The sequence below is a fragment of the Vombatus ursinus genome, unplaced genomic scaffold, assembly GCF_900497805.2.
Source record: "Vombatus ursinus unplaced genomic scaffold, bare-nosed wombat genome assembly UNPS02009770.1, whole genome shotgun sequence".
Lineage (NCBI taxonomy): Eukaryota > Metazoa > Chordata > Mammalia > Diprotodontia > Vombatidae > Vombatus > Vombatus ursinus.
Genome location: NW_020949548.1, coordinates 16099245 through 16114010, shown reverse-complemented (window position 1 = coordinate 16114010; position 14766 = coordinate 16099245). Strand labels below are relative to the sequence as shown.

The 14766-nt window shown below is 43.2% G+C and overlaps 1 protein-coding gene across 1 annotated transcript in view; it reads right to left on the bottom strand.

The window, feature by feature from the left end:
- The window catches only part of INSC (INSC spindle orientation adaptor protein), a 173325-nt gene that overhangs the window by 144339 nt on the left and 14220 nt on the right, over positions 1 to 14766 (bottom strand). Inside the window, exon 2 of the mRNA XM_027852570.1 lies at positions 2766 to 2866. Within this exon, the coding sequence (XP_027708371.1) occupies positions 2766 to 2866 (101 nt within the window). The remainder of the gene's footprint in view (positions 1 to 2765; positions 2867 to 14766) is intronic.

Here is a 14766-nt window from a genome sequence, read left to right as displayed (position 1 = left end):
ATACTTTTTGGCCCAGCTATATCATTACTGAGCATATGCCCCTAAAGAGATCAAAGAAGGAGGAAAAGGTCTTTCATGAGCAAAAATATTTGTAGCAGCCCTCTAACATCCCACAGCATGAGGTTCACCTCCAGAGGCAGCCCATCTTTAGACAGCTCAACTCTAAGTTATATTTCCTTATATTGAGGCAAAATCTACTTCTCTGTAGGCTCCACCCATTGGCCTTACTTCTCCTCTTCGGAACCCTGTGGAATAACCAGGAAATCAAATGCCAAGTTTGATTAATTCTGCCTCCACAACATCTCTCTCATTAATCCCTCATTTCCCCATTCATTACTCACCTGGACTTAATTGGTCTCCTTTCCCCCAGTGTCTCCCTTCTCCAACCCATCATCCACATAGCTGTCTTACTGATATTCCTAAAACATCAATCTGATCATCCCTCCACAAACATACACACTCAAAATTCTCAGAGCCTCCCTATTGCTTCTAGAAAAAAATATAAAATGTTCAGTCTAGTATTTAAAGCCCTCTACGGTATGACTCCCACCCACTTTTTGGTCCCATTTCATATTACCCTCCTTGGGGAATAGCTCCACTCCAGACAAACTGGCCTGCTAGCTGTTCCTTACACATGCTGTTTCAGTAAAGAACAGATGAGCACCTGCCAGTTATGATGCAATGGGTATTCCTTTCAAGTTTGGGTTGGACTAGATAACTACAAAGATCCCTTCCAGTTCCAAGTTCTTTCATTCTGATTCCTGCTTCCATACTCTTGTACAAGTATCACCCCCCAGTCCCACCATCTATGGTGGCATATACTTGTAATCCCATCTACTGGAGAAGCTGAGGCTGGTGAACTCTCGCGCTCAGGAGTTCTGGGCAACAATGGGCTAAGCCACACTAAATTCAGCATTAACATGGTGAGCCCTCTAGACCACCAGGTTGCCTAAGAAAGGGCAAAGCAGTCCAAGTGGGAAATGGAGTGGATTAAAGTTTTTGTGCTTATCAGAACAGAAGGAGGCTTGCAAATATCCCCTGAACTTCCAGCCTGGGCAAGATAGGGTGATCCAGTCAGATAGATAGATAGACTGATAGAGAGACAGATAGATGAATAAATAAATGGAAAAAATGAGTGAATAAGTGAATGAATGAATAAGTAAAAAGACAAAAGAATGAATAGATAGACAAATGAATGGATAGATAAATAGATGACTAGATAGATGAGTAGATGGATAGATAAATAGAAAATAAGCATTTATGAAGCACCTACTATATGCCAGGTGCTATGCTAAGTACCTTACAAACTTTATCTTAGTTGATCTTCACAATAATCCTGTGAGATAGGTGTTTTTATTTTACAGTCGAAGAAACTGAGGTAGACAGAAGGTAAGTGACTTGCCAAGGTGCACACAGCTGGATTCACATGACTCCAGTACAGATGGAAGGCAGAAGAATGTTTCTAGAAGACAAGTTTGTTTGGCCCTGCTGCCTCTTGTGTATATAAGGTAGACATGGAGTTTGTTTAAACAGATATCATGAAATCTAAATAATCCCCACCCTATTCCACACACGTCAACTGATAGCCAGTCTTCAAAGCCTAGTCATGAACTGTGTGCATCCCTTCCCACACATACACCAGCTGGGGAACAAGGTCAGGGCCTTCAAGACTAAAGGCCATCATGCCAACTGTTTTCTTTGAAAATCCTAGAAAACTCTCTTTGCTCTTTTCCCTGGCCATTGAAAGACACCACATTCCTTGGCCTCAGACTATGGAGTAGGAAGGTTCCTGAACAGATCTCCCAATGTCAGAAGGTATGTTTCTCAGAAGGAATTTCAAGTGAGTGGTAAGTCCAGACCAGTCCTGGGATGTGTGTCCATATGTTCACACATGTGTGTATATGCATGTATATATATGTGTGTGTGTGTACACATATATGTGTATGTTTGTGTATGTACATTATATATATATATATGTCACCCTACTCAGACCTTCTGACTGTAAGCCAGTAAGCATAAACAAAGAAGTGTAATTACAGATACTTAATAGAGAAAGAGTTTGAAATACAATTGGAGATGAGAGAATCAGAGTCCTAGAATGTTAATCTGTTAGAAATCTTATACAACATGGGGAAGACTATTTACAGAAAAAGACACGCCTTTTCATTTACTATCTTCACCCTCTTAATCTTAAATATCTACCTTCATCTACCCAAACTAAATAAATTGGTGCCAATTTATTTGACTTCAAGCTGCACCAGGCAACCTCTCTCTTCTCTTTCCCTTCCCTTCCTTTCCCTTCCCTTCCATTCTTTCCTTTTCCAGAGACAGGGAGCCTGCCAAGTTCACTTATCCCAAGGATAGAAGAAGACAAGCTTTTCAGATTATTTTAATGCTAATAATGATAGAATGAGACTCCAGAGAGCTCAGAATCCTTTACATTCATGGACTTATTTTTCATCCCAACGTTCCTAAGAGGCAAAAAATGTTCTCCGCATTTCCCAGACAAGGAAACTGAGGTGCTTAGAGGGTAAATAATTCCTACCCAAGCTTAATGGAGCTTACTAGAGATAGATTCCAATTTTCCACACCTCTAATCTAGTTCTCACTCCCCAGGACTTGGCATGCCTGTCCTAGGAATGGTCATTTCCAGACTCAAGATCTTAAGGCTGGAGCTCAGTAACATTCAGAATGAGGGATGGGGAAAGGGAGAAAGGGAGGATTCAGAGACTGTCAGTCAGTTCTAAACGAGTGTCATCACTTACCCCTGGCCAGGCAATGGGATAGAGTCCAAGTGGCTAACCCCTGGGAATGCCATCATGTTTATCCCAATCTGGAGCACGGCCTGGTCACAACTATCTGGTCCCTGGAAGGAAAAGAGAACATGGTTATTAGTGACAGCATGGACCAGGAGCACAGAGCCAGGTCAAGAAATGAGTGACATTGAACGTTAGGGACTTTGGAGACTATATAATCCAATCCTCTCTTTTTATAAATAGCAAAGAAATGGCTTTAAGATCGCACAGAGAGTTAATGGCAAAGATAGAATTTCAGTCTAGGGCTTCTGACCATCTTGGCCACCATCTTGACCTGAAAACTTTCATTACGACATCTTCTTCCTTGCTAAGTCAGAAACTAACCCTTTCCTCAGTCATAATTTCAAGTTTGGACCACCCATTAAGGTCCTGTGTTTCTGTATCAGGAACCCAGGCAAGAGGATTGTTATACTATGAGGCAGCCTGCTCTCAGTCCAGCTTCCTTGCCTTGACGCTAACCAGATGTGGTGCCCTGGTTGAGTTGGTCAGAGCCTTCACATTCTCATGTGTACAATGGGGGACGTTTTCCCTGCCTACCTCATGTGGCCGCCTTGAGGTTTAGGGTAAAACTAAATAGTGCAAAATAACTCTCAGTCCCAGAGGAACCTGAGTGTTCTCTCTCTAGAGTTGCCTTATCACAGTACTTCACACACGCATTAGAGCTCAGACATAATTCCCACTGAGAGAACAATTGGCCTGTAATAATGCACTCCGGGGAGAGAGTCCCCATCCAGCTCAAATCCGCCCGCTCCCTGGAGATGGATGGAGAGAACCTGTAATGCATTTGTTTCTTCTTAATGGAAAATTCCCCAGATTTCCCCTGCCATTTTCTCTTTTTAAGAGAATGTGATTTCCTTTCTTAAAAGACTGGCCTCGGGACTCATTTGTGAGACAATCTGGGTCTTCCCTCTGCTGAAGTGTATAGATTACCAGGGGCCTGATCTCTATTCTGTTTGATCTCAGAAGTTACAAGAAGTGGTTTATCTCCCAGCATGTGTCCTACAAATTTAGAGCTAGAAGGGACCTTCACTCAATTATCTCATTTATAGGTTCAGAGAAAGTAAATGACTTATCCGAGATCACAATGCTAATTAATTAATGGTAGATCTGGGACTGAAACCCTAGATTTTCTTCCTCCCAGGCTGGGCCTTTTGCCATCACGATCCCCTGCCCCTCAGCCCAGTCAAGGGTGGGGCCACACGCATTTAGACTTTCCTACCCCACAACAGGGAATTCGGAAAAATCTCAGCATCTTCCTGATTTCAAGGGGATCAACTCCCCACATAACAATCACCTAGAACCTCTCCAGTCCTGGTACCCATACACTGCTCTCTGTCTTGGATTTCCTACTTCTGCTGTTACCACAATCTTCCCATTGATCTAGGGCCTAGATCCTTTTATGAAGGGGATTTGTTCTGTGAAGTTTGGATTCAGACAGAGGGCCACACTTGAGGACCTAAAGGGCCACACATGGCCTCGAGGCCTCAGGTTCCCCACCCCTGATCTAGGCTCTTCATTAGCCCTCATTAACCTCAGTTAGTAAGTCCTATTAATTCTATCCCACTACCAATATTGCTATATTAATATACCCCCCACTGCCTACTGAATTTAAGTCATTCAAGCATTTATTAAGTACCTGCTGTGCACCACAAACTGTGCTAAGAGCTGAAAATGCAAGCACAAAAATAACAAAGTCCCTGCCTTCAAGGAGCTTACATTCTAGAGAAACAGCAAGTGCATGAATGATACAAGAATAACAGCTAACATTTATATTGCACTTACTCTGTGCTGCGTACAATGCTAAGTGTTTTACAAATATCATCCTCACAGCAACCCTGGGAAGTAGGTACTATTATTATCCCCATTTTACAGATGAGAAAGGTGAGGCTAACAAAGGTTAAGTAATTTACCCAGGGTCACAGAGCTAGTAAGTGTCTGAGGTCAAATTTGAACTCAGGCCTTCCTAACTCCAGAACCTCAAGCAATTTTGTGTATATATATACACAAACTTATTGTTGAGTCATTTTTCAGTCATGTCCAACTCTCTGTGATCCTATTTGTGGTCTTCTTGGCAAAGATATCAGAGTAGTTCACTATTTCCTTCTCCAGCTCATTTTACAGATGAGGAACTGAGGCAAACAGGGTTAAGTGACTTGCCCAAGGTCACACAGCTAGTTAGTGTCTGAGGCCAGAATTGAACTTAGGAAGATGAGTCTTCCTGACTCCAGGCCAGGCACTATGTCCACCGTACCACCTAGCTGCCCATTGCATGTGTTGATAAAGGTTTTAAAAAAAATGCGCTTCCCTCCCTTCTTTGAAAAGGTGGGGTATTACGGATGTGAAACACTGAATATGCTGCCACTTCAGTTGATATGTTGGTTCCTTTGTTTATCTGCTTTTCTCTCTTTTTTTAATTCTTGCCTACAAGGCTAGGAGGGTAAGATGGAGGGTGGGAAAGGAAAGAGCTATAAAAACAGGAGGTATCAACAACAATTTAACATTTTTAAAGAAAAAGTTGAATAAAATATCAGGGTCCTGAGAAGGGGTCAGTTAGCCAAAGTTTTCTTTGGCAGGGGATCCATTTTAAAGATACTGACCACAAGGAAAATTCTACATAAAAAAGCCCTAAGGAATGAATTGCAGTCCCCCCCCCCATCTGACTCTCTCTTGATCACTGAATACTATTGCTTTTCCTCATAAAAGGGGGAAAAAGAACATTTGTTCTTGTTCTCTCTGCATCAGGGGAACTTTTTTCTTTAGAAGGGAAATGGATTTGAATTCAGAGGTCTTGAGTTCAAATCTCAGCTCTTCTACTTGTTAATTTTATGTCTTTTAATAAGACCTCCAGTTTCTTCCTGTGTAAAATGAGGGACAAGAAGAAATAAATGATTTCAAAGGTTCCTCCTAGCTCTGTAGCATATGACCCCAAGCAACAAGGCTGGGCAACATAGTACAATGATAGACTACTGTATCTGGAATCAGACGACCTGGGTTGAGATCCTGTCTGGCCTCAGACAAGTGACTTCCTTCTCAGAGGTAATAACATTACCCAAAGAAAAAGATCTTGGATTGTGATACAGAATCAGACTGATACTTCCAGATTCCTGGCAAGCTGTCTTGTGCTAGTTTATAATTAATAACAAAACTCAGTTATACTTTTCAGATTATGAAATAAAGTTGCATTGAAAAAGAGGTCCTCTGGACCTCAGCTTCCTCATCCATAAAAAGAAGAGGTTAGGCTACCTAGCTTCTAATGTCCTCCCCAGCTGTAAATCTGTGGTCCTATGATGCTGCCCAGTATCGTGATAAGGTCAGGATGAAAAATTCCTTCTTGTGGCCATTACCTTGGGATGGAGGCAGGGCAGGGTAAGAGATGGAAAGAATGGGGAAAAGTGAAGGAGGAAAGTGGAAGTTCCCCACCCCCAGCAAGTCCCAAGTCAGGAATGCCAGGAGGCCTGTCCTGCATCATTAGCAGTCCAGAGATGGAAACAGCAAGCTATATTTCATGCACATTCTTCTCCAAGTAGTGGGAGAAAGGCGGGGGAGCCTGTAATTTACAAGAAGGACTTGAAATTCTAAGTGCTTATGACTTAATTCAGCCGCCGGTATTGATGGCTCCATTTAGATCATTCCATTTTATCCGGCCCAATACATTAAAAGCCAAACCTTACTCACCTCCATTTGGCTAATGAGGCTCCGTGGCTTTGACAGTGAATGACAGCTATTTACAGTAAATTATTCAACTAGAGCAGAGGAAAGTGAAAATTCTAACTGGCATGCTTGGATGAGACCAAATCTGAACCCTAGCCAGAAGGGGGGCTTGGCCACGGAGACTCAATTGTTTAATCTTTAGAAGGGGCTTCAGGGAGTCCATTATGACTGTGTCAGGGCGGGCGTGGGGAGGCAGGAGTACATAAAGGATCAATATTATGGAAGGTAGTTAAAGTGCTGTGGTCTGGGTAGCTACTTCATCCCAGGCCACTCTCAGCTTTAGGGGAAATAGAAACTTCTTCAGGTCAGGATATATAAGTTTTAAGGTGAAGTATCTCTTTATAGGATCGTTTATTTAATGAAATAATAGCTAGATTTTGCATGGTACCTTAAGATTTGCAAACCACTATATAAACTATCTCAATTTTATCTTCCCAACAACCCTAGGAGTTAAATGCAATTATTATCCTCATTTTACTGATGAGGAAACTGAGGCACTGAACAGTTAAGGGACTTATCCAGGGTCACACAACCAGAATGTGCCTGGGGCAGGATTTGCACTCAGATTGCTCTTACTCCAAGTCTAATTGCTCCAAATTTAGATCCTTGGAGGTCATCTAGTCTAACCCCCTCTTTTGATAGAGGAGGAAATTGAGGCCCAGAGAGATTGGTTAAGTGACTTCTACATGATCTTTTCTGGTCCTCCCAACTGCTAGTACAACATCCCTCCCCCCCCACATTACATGTATTTACATCATCCATATCTAAATGTACATGTTGTCTAACTTTGAGGGAAGGGTAGTTGAATCACTTTTGTCTTTGTGTCGGGCACAGAGTGATAAATTAACAAATGCTTACCGAGTCATCCTGGACTCACTCATTGCCCGAGGTCACACCAATTTTAAGTAGTGGAGCTGGGATTTGAACCCTGGCCTTCCCAGGTTCAAAATCCAGTCCCAGAATCACTTCTTACTGCCCTATTATCGTGGCATGGGCAAGTCCCTTTGCCTTTCTGGGCCTCTCTTTCTTTATCTGTAAAATGGATCTAATAACCTTCATCCTGACTCTTGAAGAGCTTCCAGATGAGAGAATGGATATGAAAGCATTCTCCAAAGAGTAGAGCTCTGGGCATCTGTCAGGGAGTCCAGAAAGAGCAGCAATTAGAGCCCAAATGTGATCTGGTCTCTGGGTATTCTGCTGGAAAAGAAGGGTTGAGGAAGGGCTTCTTTCTATGATCTAACTCTCCTCTCCATCTCACAGAGTCCTGTAAGAAACCACAATGGAATTTCATCTGGAATGGGAGATGGGGAGGGTGGTTTCCCTCTCATCCCATTCAACTCAAATGAGGCCACCCCCTTCAACCTCCCCCTGCCCTGGCTGGGCAGCCCCGGGTATCAGGAACTTCCCCGAGATCCTGGTTGCAGTCAGCCTCCTCTTGCAGGGCATGGAGGTTTTCCAGTACAAGCAACACTTCCCCCAATTTTCCCCCACCCTCATCTTTCCATCTCTGAACTAATCAATAAGCCAGCTCTTTGCTGTCATGATGAATTACTCCCTAAAGAGCTTAAACCACCTCCCAACCATGCCCTTAGCCTTAATTAACCCAAAGGGAACTCCCAGTTCTAAATGGAGTGACTCAGTCTCCTCAGTCTCCTCAGCCACCTATCATTCTATACCACACACACACTCCACCAGCACCACACCCACTGCCTCCCACTTCTTACAGAGCCCTAGACTGATTCTATAACCCAGACAGCCCCAGCCACAGTCCAACAGTAATTAGCACCTAACCTAAATGAGCCATTCTGGCTCCATTTAAATTCTATGTCCCTTGAAACTTAAATGTAAATTTTTTTTTAATCCCTTAGAGGATACCAGTGGAAAAAATAGAGGGGGAAACATGGCTCCCTCCTTTCTGTACAGTGGGGTGACTAGGCCCTTGGTAACTTTGTGAGAGGTCACAATATCAGGTCTCAGAATCACAGGATCACAGATGGGAAGGTGGAAGGGACCTTAGAGGTCATTTAGGCCAATCTCCTCATTTTATGGATGAGGAAACTAAAGGGGGGTTAGGGATTGGAGAAGGGTATTGAAGAAATTTCCCAAAACTCAGACATAGTGAATTAGGTGGGATTTGAACACAGGCCTTCTGACCCAAAGGGCAAGGTTCTTCCCACTAACACTGCCTCAGATCTTTTTGCTTAAAGATTTTTCTATGTTACAAGGGTGGGCTCAAGGGCAAGCTCTCCAGAAATGACTGTGATATATAAACAAAAGGTATCTTTGATATTTGTTCAATTCGGAGTAAGAATAACATTTTTTTTTGGTGAGGTAATTGGGGTTAAGTGACTTGCCCAGGGTCACACAGCTGGTAAGTGTCAAGTGTCTGGTCTGAGACCAAATTTGAACTCAGGTCCTACTGACTCCCGGGCCAGTGCTCTATCGCTATGCCACCTAGCTGCCCCAAGAATAACATTTTTTAAAAGGCACCATTTTTAAAAAACTTTAAAGTTTTTGGTGTTCCACCAATGCAGAATTGTTTTTGTTTTTTTTTTGGTTTGAGTTTGGTTTTTTTACTCTACATATCAGTTAAAAGGGTTTTGTTTTTCTTCTTTTTTTTTCCAGTGGTGAGGAAGGAGTAGGAGAGAGAGAAAATAGTTTTATCAATTTAAAAAAAATTTTTTTAAATAAAATGCCCCCCCCAAAGTTGTTTCCTAACTCCTAAGGGTCTCATGCTAATATGCCCCTTCCCACATGGCTTCCCCTTCAGGAGTCCCATAATAATAACAATAGATAGCATAATAACATAGAGCTTTAAAGTTTACAAAGATACGATTTCATTTGACCCTCACAACAACCCTGGGAGGTAGTTACTGTTATTATTATCTGTTACTGTTATTATTATCTCCATTCCACAGATGAGAAAGCTGAGGCACACAGAGATGACGAGACTGACTCCAGGTCCATAAGCCTCCCTTACCATGATGAAAACAGAAACAAGGATAGTAGGACTTCTCCATGGAGAAGGGAATGGATGATTCTACTTCCTGGGACGTGGTTGGGAGCCTCAGAGCCCTAGGCTAAATGAAAGGCATCTACCACATCCATGTTCTAGGATAAATCAAAATGATACCTGATAAGTACATAAGAGAGGTACAAACCAGGTGCTGTTGGGGCCTGGAGGAAAGTCATTCTGCTCTCCCTCTGAAAACTATTTTGCATTACTTTGCATATGCTTTGCATTTATTTATTTGCACGCATATTCCCCCAGTCCCAAGTAAGTTCCTACGGGCAAAGTACAATTCATTTTTAGCACAGTGCCTTTGAAAACATTAGGAGCTTAATAAATAGTTCAGTAAAAACTGGTTGAAGGAAATTTAATTACTGGGGGTGGGGAGGGGGCCAATGAGCCAGGGAAGAAGGAATCAGGGAGGGCTTAGTGAAGTGATTGGCATTTGGGGAAATACGGATTAGGAGTCAAAGGATGCCAGGTTCAAGACCAGGGTCATTAACTGTGTCTGTGAGACCTTGGGCCACCGCTTAAACTTTCTACGCCTCAGTTTCCTTTCACCACATGTAGATTTTCTGAGGAGCAAATGAAATGTTTATTTAAACACTTCTTAAACTTTGAAATGCTACATAAATGTGTTTGGTTGTAGCTCTATGGATAAAAGCAAGTTTCAACAGGTATAAATTTAGGAATGGGGATGGGGAGAAGGTATTCCATGCAGAGCAGATGGTTCCATGGGGACAAGGAACATGCATGGGGGCAGAGAGAGGGAGGGAGTGCTGAGCTGGGGACGAGGGAGAGTGCAAAGTACTTCATTTTAGCCAGAGCATGTAGAAAGGGCAGACATAAAGGCATGGACAGTGAACACAGACATACTTGGGGAATGAGGAAAGGTGGAAGACTAGGTCTATTTAACAAGCATAAAAATCCCTGATGCTGCATGGCAGGGTAGATAGGCCTTGGAGTCAACAAGACCTGAATTCGAATTCTTCTCTCTGTTCCATATTAGTTGTATAATAATGAACAAATCCCTTAACCTCTGAAAACCCTAATACCAACTGCCGACCTACATCAGACATCAAGACTGACGTTGTAAATCCCCAACATTGACGAAATCACAGATCCAGGTTTTTTTTTAATAAATGCTTACAGATAGATTGATGGATTAATTATATTCTGAAGAGATGGCCAAGATGCTGAGAGGACCGGAAACTATGTCATGCTAGAAATAATGGGAACCTTTAAAAATCATGTGTCTGACTCTTCATGACCCTATTTGGGGTTTTCTTGGCAAAGATACTGGAGTGGCTTGCCATTTCCTTCTCCAGCTCATTTTACAGATGAGGAAACTGAGGCAAACAGGGTTAAATGACTTGCCCAGGATCACACAGCTAGTAAGTGTCTGAGGTCAGATTTGAACTCAGGAAGATGAGTCTTCCTGATTCCTGATACACACATAATCTCCCCAGGATCCCTACAAGCAACCCCTATGACACCAAAATGAATATATACCTCAGACAACAATAAATATATACTAGAACTCACAAGCATTTATTTGGAGCTCAGCAAAGAGCCCCCGGGGGTCTTGCTGGATTTCTTGACCTGTTTACTCCCCAGTCTAACTGAGGTACTTCCCTACAACATGGAGACTCTGGGAGTCTGCAGAATGATGGAGATCCCGGTGAAATTACTTTCCCCTGAGAAACCCAGCCATCACAGTGTTTGGCATCCAATTCTTTCCAGTTTCTGTGGTATAATATTTCTCTTCCCAATGCCATCTGTGTGTCAAATGATCAGAGGATCAAATGTGATGATATCTGTAAAGCTTTCAGCAAGGTGCCTGCCACCCTGTAGGATCTTAATAAATGTCAGTTCCTCTCCTCCTTCCCTATCCTTATCCAGTCTTGAGTCCTGGTTCAGGAGATGAATGTCTTGTCCAGTGTTGGATTCATATCAGTCCATGTGTCTGTGTAAAGCTCGATAGGATCCGAGCCTGGTTCTAGACTGGTCAGAACATCAAAGGCTGGGCGGGATGAATATAATTATTAGATTAGCCTTGCTCAACAAACATAACAGATGCATTGCTGTGACCCACCTACCTTCACCCAAAAGAGAAAACAACTCTAAGTAGAGGTAAAATCCTCCATGCATTGTTTATACAGTTCACCTGGCAACCTACTAATGTCAGTTACTTGCTATGTCCTGTCTATACAGGGAGCTTGTAAACTCTTTGAAAGTATCTTAGTATCTCTCAGCTCCAGCACCACTCCACTTATAGGTGCTCAGTAAATCCTAGCTGATCAACTGGTGATGATGAAGAAGGGAGCCGTTGGATTCCCAAGAGCTCTCAGGCACTTCCCTTTCATCAGTCCTGATATCCAGTCTGCAGCCAGGCCCCAAAGCCAGAAAGACCTTGAGTAGTATCCACCAATGGGCTTGAATGACCAGGTCAGTGTCAGGGCTGAAATGACTTTCCCTTCTCTTCCAAAATCTACCCAACCCACAAGGGGCCATCCCAGGCCAGCTGACCAATGGTGTCCTAACATTGATGGCCCAATCTTGTAATGAGTTGAACATGCCTCCTTCTCCCTCTATCAGAAGTTGGGACTTTTTGCCTTTTCCCAGGGTTTCAAAGGGGTCCAGAAACAGGTTTTTTACTCTGGGGTCTTCCTATTTCCTTCTTCATGCCCTGAAGAACAGGGCAAAAGTAGAATTGAGAGATTCAGTTCTTTACAAATAGATGTCCTTATGAAATCTGACTTTTATCCTCTCTTTGGAGGAAATCTGACATAGAAGGTTGTTGTACAAATGAGCTCTGTTATTACAGGTCTAGCCACAATTGTTCATAGATCAAACATGGAAAAAGAGAAAGAACACTGGATTGGATGTCACAGTAGCTAGGTGTCTTTATGACCTTAGATAAGTCACTTGCCCTGCAAGCCTCACTCATTTCCCTTATCTGTAAAATGAAGGATTTGTACCAGGCAAATTCTAAGATCTCTCGCAGCTCTAAATCCCAGACTTGGAAAGTATATCAGAAAGTGTATAACAGCACCCAGTCCAGTCCCTATCTGAAGCATGAATCCCCTCTTCCAACATATTTAGGTAATAATCTAAATGTCATCTGGTCAGTATAAGGAGAGAGGATTCTTTTTTCAAGAGACAAACACAAAGTTGGATACAAATCTATCAGGCCGCCCAGTGACAGGAGTCTCATTAGGAATAACAGAAAGAGCACTGACTCTTAAGTCAGAGGACCCAGGTTCAAATCCTACCTCAGACACAACTGCATTTGTGACCTTGGGGAAGTTATTTAACATCCTTGGGACTTAGTTTCCCCAACTGTAAAATTAAAGATTTGGTCCTGATGACTTGTGAGGTCCCTTCCTCTTTGAGAGTCTGGTGAGCTCCAGGTATGTTCCTCAAGGCCATCTCCTTCCCTTAGGATTTCTACCTTCTAACCATGTCTGAATCAAGTATCATGTTACTTCTGTTAATTGTAACCCTCAGCTGGACGGGAGTCAGCTGACGGGGCACCAGGGAGGGCCCTCTGCCCTGAGCTCTCTCCCAGCAACCATCAGAGTAGTATTAGAGATTAATTCCTCTGTGTCTGGATCACTTTCCCATCTTACCAATTCGTATTTTAAAGGTATATACCAGACCATGAGGCTTTACCAACTAATACCTTAATGTGGTAGAATTTGACAGCATCTAGAACCCAAGCCCTTTGGGACCTGGAGCATGGGCTAAGACCTGGGATGGGAATGGACAGCAGGCGGGTAACCTGGGACTGGGGAAAGGACGGCTAGAAGGGGAGGGAGTGGCTTGTAACATAGTAGTTGCCCGATGGATAGTAATTAGCACTATATACTGTATTTTCATCTGCTTTATAAATTCCAGTGGTTCCTATTATGTCTAGGATCAAATATAAACTCAAGGGCATCTCAAGATCTTCACAACCTGTCTCCTGCCTACCTTTCCAACCTACTGTTCATGTACTCCAAGTCTATCTCCTGCTTTTATCCCCAGCCCAACTGGACTTCCTGCTCCTCACATCCATCACTCCATCCCTCGTCCCATGCCTTCGCACGGAGTGCCCTTCCCCCTCCCCATGCCTGGGATGTATGCCCTCCTCACCCCCTCTTCAGATAATCCCTAGCCTCCTCCAAAGCAAGTCTCCTACATGAGAGCTTTTCAGATTCCCTCTCTTCCACTCCGACTTACTTAGCATTTATTGTGTGTAGACTTAGGAGCATATGTAGAAAGCAGCATGATGTAATGAATAGGGGACTGGACCTGCGGTATAGAAGACCTGGGTTCAAATCCCACCTTACATACTTACTAGCTTCATGACTGTGGGCAAATCATAACCTCTCTGTGCCTCAGTTTCCTCATCTGGAAAAGGAGCGAGTTTGACTTGTTATTCTCTGAGGTTCCTTCCAGCTCTAAATTTATGAGGAATCTATATTGTCTCCACCCAAAGAAAGCAGATACTGATTCTGTTTTTGTATTTGTATCCCTAGCACCTAGCAGAGTACCCAGCATATAGCAGGTGCTTAATAATTGCTTATTTGCTGACTGATTTGGGGGTAAGATTTACATAAGAGGAAAGAATGTGCAAATCCATAAAAACAAGATAAATCAAAATATGAGATTCTTCCTTGAGCCAGTGTGTGTGGGAGACAGACACACAGATAGACAGACAGAGAGGCAGAGAAAGAGGGGAAGAGGAGAGAGGGGACAGAAGGAGGGGATGGGAGGGAAGGGAGAGGAAATAATGGCAGACTCCCTAGGTAGACACTCAGATTGCTACAGAAGCACCCAAGTCCCCACCTAGCCCCCAGGGGAAGGCACTGGATGAGGTCCAACCAGGTGCCTCCTGACAGAACTGGAGACTCATGAAAGATTCAAGGTATGTGCTCCCTCTTCTGTGGAACAGGAGAGGCTTCATAACGTCCCTCACAGCTGTTAGGCACTTGGAGCCTGGAGCCAATTGGCAAGAGGCCTCTGGAGCCCCGAAGAGCTAAACCTCTTTGCCTCTACACTACCTAATCCAAGTGTAACCCAAAGTTCCTGGGAGGGTTGTCTATTGGGTTACTTAGTGATCAAGGAATCCTGCTCTTTCCTAAATCCCATTTGCCTCTCCCTCAAACATCAGGACTTCCCTGAAATACAAGTAATATTTCCCTAAGCCTTGGATAGGGCCAGCTGGGTGGCAGTGGATAGAGC